This window comes from Parus major, chromosome 6 (assembly GCF_001522545.3).
Source record: "Parus major isolate Abel chromosome 6, Parus_major1.1, whole genome shotgun sequence".
In the NCBI taxonomy this organism is placed as follows: Eukaryota; Metazoa; Chordata; class Aves; order Passeriformes; family Paridae; genus Parus; species Parus major.
In genome coordinates this window covers 34,306,008-34,314,061 of record NC_031775.1, presented here as the reverse complement: position 1 = coordinate 34,314,061, position 8,054 = coordinate 34,306,008, and the positions used below count along the sequence as shown (strand labels likewise).

The following is an 8,054-nucleotide window of genomic DNA, read 5'->3' as shown; positions in this document are numbered from 1 at the left end:
TTTTACATAAAACCAAAGAAAAATAAACCTTTGATACAAATAAATAACACAATTAATGCAGCAGACAATTATGTTATTTATCTACAATAGTCAACAATACAAAGAATTAGATATAAAAGGTTTCTTGGTCAAAAGCTTACTATACATTTGGAACATCTGTCCCCCTATCTCAAGACTGATCAAATGCAAAGAAATTAAGCATAAAGCTTTCTGGCCCTCAAGAGATGCCATGATCCTAAGACTGAAGAAAAAAACCCTCACAATCAAAACCACTGGGTCTGTTCTCCAGAACAGATACTTGAATAAAACAAAACTTAGAAAAAAAAACTAAGCTCCACCACCAAACACACTTGCTACAGGGAGCACTGGGATAAAAAAGTTGTGTAGTTGATACTGAAATCCTTCCTTATGTTACCTGTATGATTTAAAAAAATCTCTTTTTTGGGAGAAGTGAGGTCAGTTTACAGATACTAAGGAAACTGAAAGGGGGAGAGGGGGAATTCTCATTGATGGGATCATTTTGTATTCATTTTACTGCAAAACGACCAAGGACAATGTTTCTGAAGATGAAAAACAAACTCCTTCACCAGAGATTATGCTGAAGCCTGAACATCTTCATGAAATAATTATACTGCCTGTTTTTCTCCCCAGCATTTTTAGTTGGCATTTCTCTGAGGGAGAGGGAGGCTTTCGTGAAGATACTTCATGGTCCCATGCTCTGAAAAGTCAGAAACAACGTGATTGTTCCCCCTCAGCAACCACTTAGTAGTTAAGAGTCCTTCAATTCCCACTGGTCCACGTGCATGGATACGAGAAGTACTAATTCCCACTTCAGCACCTGTAGGAAACACCCAAGATAAAGGCAGTTAATCCTCTGATGGTCACTTCATACTAAATGTTTTCTAAGTAAAAAAGCTACCTGCCCACCCTTCAGGGACCTGCCATTCTCTGCTCCTCTCCAAATACCAGTTCCATTTACCTGATAGAGAAGCTCAAGGAGATTAACTATTGCATTATAAATTGTAATGTTTTAACTTTTGGGTGCTACAGTTACTTTCAGAAAGAAAGATGCAAGAGAGGCATCTCTTACATTGCTCTTAGACTGATCTAAGGGCATAATCCTTAAAAAAAGGAAAAAAGCTAAACTACTAAAGATTATGATCTTACATCCTTTTTTATCACATTGAGGAGATACTGGAAGACCTTAACTGGAATTTTTCAGTCACACGGAACACTGTTCCAGTTGACACAGTAATAACATGTAGTGAAGACTTCTGATTTTCTACTTCTCAAGGAATGTTTCCCTTGTCTTCTGGAATTCACAGAAGGTGCATTTCATCAGTTTGGTTCCTTGCCCCTCATTCCTTAACACTGCAGGACTGGCACACTGGACAGCATCTCAGTCTGCCTAGCAGGACTGAAGCACTGCATTCCTTACAGCATCGTTAGAAAGAGAAACAAAAGGAAAGCTGTTCAGCAGTTTCACATCCCGTATTGCATTGTTCTATCAATATATGCATGCAGCACACTTTATTGCAATTGAATAGAGCTTCAAAGGATTCAAAAATTCTTTGTGTGGATGAAATTTCTAGGCTTCAACCTTTTGTAAAGTACCTTTCCTGAAAACCTTTTATTAGACAATAAGAGACTAATCCTATCTTTCAGGGTTCATACTGCCACACTTTTCACACACCAGAAAATGTTGCAGTAACAACCCTGCAATATCTTCCCTCTTACCCAGTCCAAACCTATAGCCATCAGAGAATCGGGTACTGGCATTCCAAAAAACACAAGCACTGTCCACATGCTGGAGGAAGAACTCTGCTGTTTTTTCTGGGAAAGAGGGAGAGACAAAAATAAAATCCATTACATACAGAATGATCAGGTATTCCAATAAACACAGCAAAAACCAGCAAACATATTTAACACTACAACTTTTACATGCAACCTTATCAGACAGTACTTAAACAGCCTGGGCTAAGCCATGCTCATTTTTAACTTCTTCCCAGTATGCTTGTCAAGGAGATACAACTGCAAATCTTAGAAGAAGCTTGCAAAAATTAGAAGAAAGCAAAAAAATGTCTAATTCTAACTCCATTCAGTTTAGTCAAAGAAAGATTTAGTTGCATGACTGAGCTGCCCCAAACAGCATCTGTCATTCAAACAGAGACAGTTAAGCTACAGCCAGGTCTCCATTAGTCTCAAACATGGAATTGTTCCAAATACTGAGATATCCTAAATTGAATCCTAAATATCCTAAACTGAATTGCTATTGCAGGTAATATTTGAGAACTACAATGCAAAACTGCCACATGCAAGTGTGTGAACTTGGAGGTCAGTAGCCCTTAGTGACCAGACAGACATTCAAGAGCAACTCTATTACCAGTATAAATCACTAGTTCACCAGGTCCTGTGGCAGTGGTTATGGTACCAAATGCATGCCTTTTAGTGACATGCATTTAAGCTCAGTAAGAAGCGCACAAACAGAAGCCTACTTGATTCACGCTAGCCAGCTGCAAATCAACATGACCTTAAACTGCAGCTGCTTCTCAGAAGTTCTGGACTTGGTTTGGTTGGAGAGTCAACCTTTGTCATGGCACAGCTCTAGTAAGGTTTTGAACTGGCCAAGAGACGAACTACTACAATGTAGTTAGTTGCACTAACACCAGGAATTAGCAGTGAAACCAAAACAGCAGCTTAAAGAAGGAGCCTGGTCACTAACCATTCTCTGTGATAATAACATCCGTATGGGAACTTCCATACTTGTGGATATGTTCAACAGCCTCTTGAACACTGTCGACCACCTCAATGCAGCACTCCAGGTCCCCATATTCTGTGCGCAGAGATTTCACTTCTGAAGGGCTGAATGTCAAGTAAGATGCAAACTTTGGGCCAGCATGAATCTTTACCTGCAACACCAGAAACATTTTGGTTGTGGCTACTGACCATACCAGAGCCCTTCAGGTGAAAGTGTAGCTTCTTAATATCAGATGGATAGCAGTTCCTGGTGCTATGTTTCGGACTTCTCACTAAAACATTTTTGGACTTTTCACTAAAACATCTCACACCAACGTTCTGGCTGTTGCTGAACAGAGCTTAAACAGCATCAAGGTTCTCTCTTCCCCCCGTCCATCTCTGTGTCCCTAGCAAGAAGATTGGTAATGTGCAGGAAGCTGGGAGGGGACACAGCCAATAGCTGACCAGAACTTACCAAAGGGATGTTCCATGCCACTGAGGAAAGGGCATTTTTGAAGAAGGTAGGCACTGCTCAAGAGACTAGCTGGGCATTGGTTTTTTTGTGGGAGGCAGCAAGTAATTAGCTTTGCCTTGTGGGTGTTTTGAGGGACTGGTGGGTTTTTAGTTTTACTTTGGGGTTTACTTTTTTATTGGGCTGTTTCCTCCTCTTTGTCCTCCTTCTTCTTCCTCTTTTCTTTACTTATCCAGCCATCTTTCAAGAGACAAGGTTCCTTGCTTTTGCTCTAATTTTCTCCTCCTTGGAGCAGGGGAGAGTAAGCAGGCGGCTGGATGGTGCTTAGCCACTGAGTGGAGTTCATCCACAACATGCATGCAAGTGTAAGAAAAATACTGCTATACTTTGGGAACCTTGGCACATAGTGAATTAGCTACAGGGTACAATAACTGACATGCTAGGTTGGCTACCTACCGTGACAAGCTCCTAATTCAGGACTCATCTGAAATTATTTAAAGCAATTGCATCACTTAGTAACCAGGCCGAAAAGGCCACTCCAGCACTGCTAGGAAAATGGCTAAAATAGTGACGCCAGCCTTTGTTTTAAGACAGGAACTACAATGCAGAGAATAACAAAAGGAATGCTTCCAAGTTTATACCTACAGAAGTCATAAGATCTTGAATGACTTTTATCCTTTTACTTTGTAAATTGATAACCAGCCCTCTCTGAAGCACATCTCACAGACACAAGGGAGTTACTGGGTCCAAAACCAAAAAAACTCACACAGATAGTATTCACTTGTTATAAAGAAGATTTTAACATATTACCAACCTCTGCCAAAACACCTAAACAATGTGAGATAATTCAGAACAGATGCATCACAGAAATTCCATGCAAATGGAACACAAGAAATTTTGAAAAGACATAAATGGGAAAGAAGGCATAAATCTACTAAATGTGAAGGCTTTTAAGACAATATCTGCAAACCAGCATTTTCTTGTGCAACTATAAATTATTTTAATTGCATAATCCTACCCAATATTTGCATGTTTCTTGTTGTCAGGTGACATTAGACAGAGGTAACCCTATCCTCCCCACTGTACAAGGAGATGGGTTAGGGTTGTTGGTGGAAATGCACTAGTACTCATCGTCCTCCCATCCAAAATACAAACATCTACCCTGCACTCTACCCTTCCCAAGAAACAACTAGACAATACATTAAAAAGCCCCAAACATTGAGAACTTGCTCCTTGACTACTTATCAGCTTCTTTTACTATAACACTTCTAACATCATCAAAATGTATGACCTCTCTATCCTGCATTGATCACTGCCCATGCACTCTATTTATCAAATACAGTGCTGTGTGAAAACCCTTGGTTTATGTGCAGTTCATACTACTTCATGGCTATTCTTCCTAATGCATCTCTGCTGCCTTTACTGAAAAAACACTGCTTGTGTCTAGACAACTAATTAGTACACTGGCTTATTGATACCCTTTGACACACCAGGAGGGAAATGGGTGGGAGTAAAGGGCATGCAAGAGGAAAATGTTAAAAAACACATGTATGAAGCAAATTCAGAAAGGATAAAAACAAGAAGGGAATTCACCTGGGTAAGAAGATAAATTAATAGATTCAGGAAGACAAGGCTTTGCATTTGGCTGAATTTGAAAGGGCAGAGAAAGGGCTGTGTAAATGCTTTTATGTCAGAAGATTATTTTTGCTATATACAAGGAAGTATATAGCAAAGATATCCCAGTAACAGCCTGTAGCTATCCTGAATAAGTCGCTTTCAGATAATTTCTACAGAAACACTTGACGCTGTGTGGAGATGCAAAGTTCATTGACATGTACAAAGACACATATGGGTAACTAAAATGTTATGCCATGTAAACAGGGCTACACCAGCCAGACCAAACGCTTCTTAAGTTTTTGAAAAAAAACAGATTAAAAACCACAAAACAAAACACGAGTATGAGTGACTAACCTGTTCTACTCTCAACATGTCTATGATCTGATCAAACAACGGGGTTCTCAGCAAGTCTCGATGAATTAAGAGAGTTTCCAGAGCATTACAGGCAGCAGGATATTCACACTTTGAGTCTCTGGCTAAGGTTTAAGAGTAAATAATTGGTTACATAACATTTACAACAGATTTTTTGGATATTATATAAATTATAAATTACCATAACTACATTGCATACTCCAGAGTTCAATTACACCATGAGATCCAAGCCACCCTTCCACAGCTTACTTATTCGCGTGACCTTCTCAACACTGGCATCCGTGTCAACATACACATGACAGATCCCTTCACTGTGACCCATCACTGGGATTCCCTTAGCAGCTTTCTGGATATTCCTGACCAGCTGTGATGAACCACGTGGAATGATGAGATCTATCAGCTTATCCAAACGGCAGAGATCTTCTACTTCCTCTCTTGTATTCACCTGTGGTAGTTGCAAGATGAAGAGTTCACAGTTTGAACTCTCAAGTTTTGCCCACACTTTTTTATACATACCATAGCAAAGAAATAGTTGATTTAACTCTAGGCACTTACCAATTGCACTGCATCTCTGACTCCATGAATGGAGAGTGCTTCTTGTGTCAGATGATGAAGGATTTGATTGCTGTGTGCTGCCTCTTTCCCTCCTTTAAGTAGTAAGCCATTTCCACTGGCTATTGCCAAAGCAGACACCTGTCAAAGGAGTTTATTATGGGGGAAAAAAACCCCTTTAAATGTAATCTGGTTCTTCTGTCAGAATAACACCCACGAAATAAAAACAGCATTTTTTGTTCAGTTGATTTACTCAGTATTAATCTACAGTTTTCCTTTCATGGCTCCAAAAAAAAAACATTACAAGTAGCAGCACATATAACTCCACAAATTAAATGTGCTAGTTTCAGGAACAAACTTGAGTTTTCAGGGTACTATTGCCATGGGGAGACTACAGTGAACAACTCAGAGGAAGCTATGGACATAGGGCTTCACATGAATTGGATTGCTGTGTGTGCAATTACCCCAAGGAGAATAATTTTAGGAGCAAGAACTCTTACCCCTAACCATTCCAGCAGAGACTGGAAAATATGCTCTCCTATGAACAGGGAAAAACATTTTCATCATGCTGTCTAAAACAGCTATCACATATAGACAACACTTGCTCTATGTGTGGAGGAAAAAAAAAATATTTGAGACAATACGCTCAGGATCATCTTTCCTTCCATGTTTATCACCAGAAGAAACCGATAGATATTGATGCCCTTCTGTTTAAGGTGTCAGATTTCACCTATTTAAGTCCAGAAAACAAGATGTTTTTGTTCTTTTCTACCTCAGAGTATGTCAGACATGATAAAGCTCTTTTTCAAAACTTTTTTTACTTTTGTATCCTTTTTAGTATTCCTTATCCCAACTTTATTCACAATGGCCTCACAATTTGTCCACCTGCTTAAAAAAAAGTTTAAAAGCATGCGCTCCTTTGGGAAACAAAATCACCTCCTCTCCAGAATCTTTAGAATTAACAAACTCAGTATTTTAAGTTATTTGTGCTGTATTACTCTCTTCTGGGTAAGATTACACGTATCATTATCATCACCTGTATACAGCATCACCAAACCTACACTCGTTTGAGTATCTATTCTATGTTGTTGAGATGTTGATGTCAAAATTAGCCAGGCTCACACCTAACAAGAAGTAAGCTTGGCACACTTTAGATCCTGATTCATGAAATAACTAGCCAGATACATCATTCCCTTTCTGGTATCAAATGGGTAATAATAATCATCACAATGCTTGATATTCTACCTCATTTGAAAAGAATATTGAAAAATAAGAAACACTTTAGAAAAACAGACTGAAGTATAACTGCCTGGGAAGTCTGCCTTACACAACTATCATGTATCTTTTTAACTAATATAACTAGACATTAAAAAGCCATCTGACTGTATTTTAAAAGTACCTTCCAAGTATCTGCCCCTCCAGATCAGTATCACAAAGGAAAACTAAACAAATGTGCTTATTTAATAAAGAGGCATAAGATTAAAAGAAAGGCTTTGACCTGGTTTGAAAAAATGAAAAGAAAAAGATACCAAGAATTAGGATACAAAAATAAAATACTTGTGTGATTAAAAGTAGAACACAAGGTAAGGGGTTTCAAAATGGTGCAGTCTCAAAGACTAGTAGAACATGACTATGCTTCGGAGCAACAACTGGATTTGGTGGAATCTATACAAAACAGTCTCTGAAGGATGCTTGCAATTTCGCACTTGAAGTATTACAGGCAAACATGTTTGCATATGCTTACTAGAAGTTTCTATTAATCCAAACAAGCATGAGATGCAGTAGTAAACTAAGATGAGGGAACTGCTCCTCTCAATCAGAGACACTCCTACTATCAGGTACAGAAGGGGACATAAATCACGTAATTCACAGACTTATCAAAGATGATCCTCTGAAATTGTATCAGGAAGCCTGATGTGAGTATGAGGGCAGGTTGGCAAGAAGAAAGCAACTACCAAGACAAGCTGCCCTAAATCTGTAAAACAAAGCAGGGGAAGGGAAGGCAGGGCAGGGAAGGTAGCAGGAGTCAGTCTGGTATAAGTTTTAAGATACAGCCAAGAGAAAAGAGGAAGACATCAGCTATGCAAGGCAAGCAACCTGGGTTGAAGTCCAGAAAGAGAGATGCAAATTCAACAAGGTAACATACTGTTATCTGTAACAAACAGAGCTGGTAGTCAAGGGAGACTAGTGCCTTATTGTTTCACAGGAACTCTTCTTACAGCATACTCCTTTTCACTGTGAAATGGGGACTACTCACAAAAATCTGGCATGAATTACAAAGCTGTTCACTGGTTGAGCCTCACAT

At 39.1% G+C, this 8,054-nt stretch overlaps 1 protein-coding gene across 11 annotated transcripts in view; it reads right to left on the bottom strand.

Moving 5' to 3' along the window:
• Positions 1-56: 56 nt before the first annotated feature.
• The window catches only part of ALDH18A1 (aldehyde dehydrogenase 18 family member A1), a 33,704-nt gene continuing 25,706 nt past the window's right edge, over positions 57-8,054 (bottom strand). For all 11 annotated transcript variants that reach the window (XM_015632862.3, XM_033515603.1, XM_033515605.1 and 8 more), the window contains 6 exons: positions 5,753-5,890; positions 5,447-5,642; positions 5,180-5,301; positions 2,723-2,909; positions 1,738-1,833; positions 57-838 (listed from right to left, as the gene is read on the bottom strand). In XM_015632862.3, the coding sequence (XP_015488348.1) occupies positions 657-838; positions 1,738-1,833; positions 2,723-2,909; positions 5,180-5,301; positions 5,447-5,642; positions 5,753-5,890 (921 nt within the window). In that variant the 3' untranslated portion in view covers positions 57-656. The remainder of the gene's footprint in view (positions 839-1,737; positions 1,834-2,722; positions 2,910-5,179; positions 5,302-5,446; positions 5,643-5,752; positions 5,891-8,054) is intronic.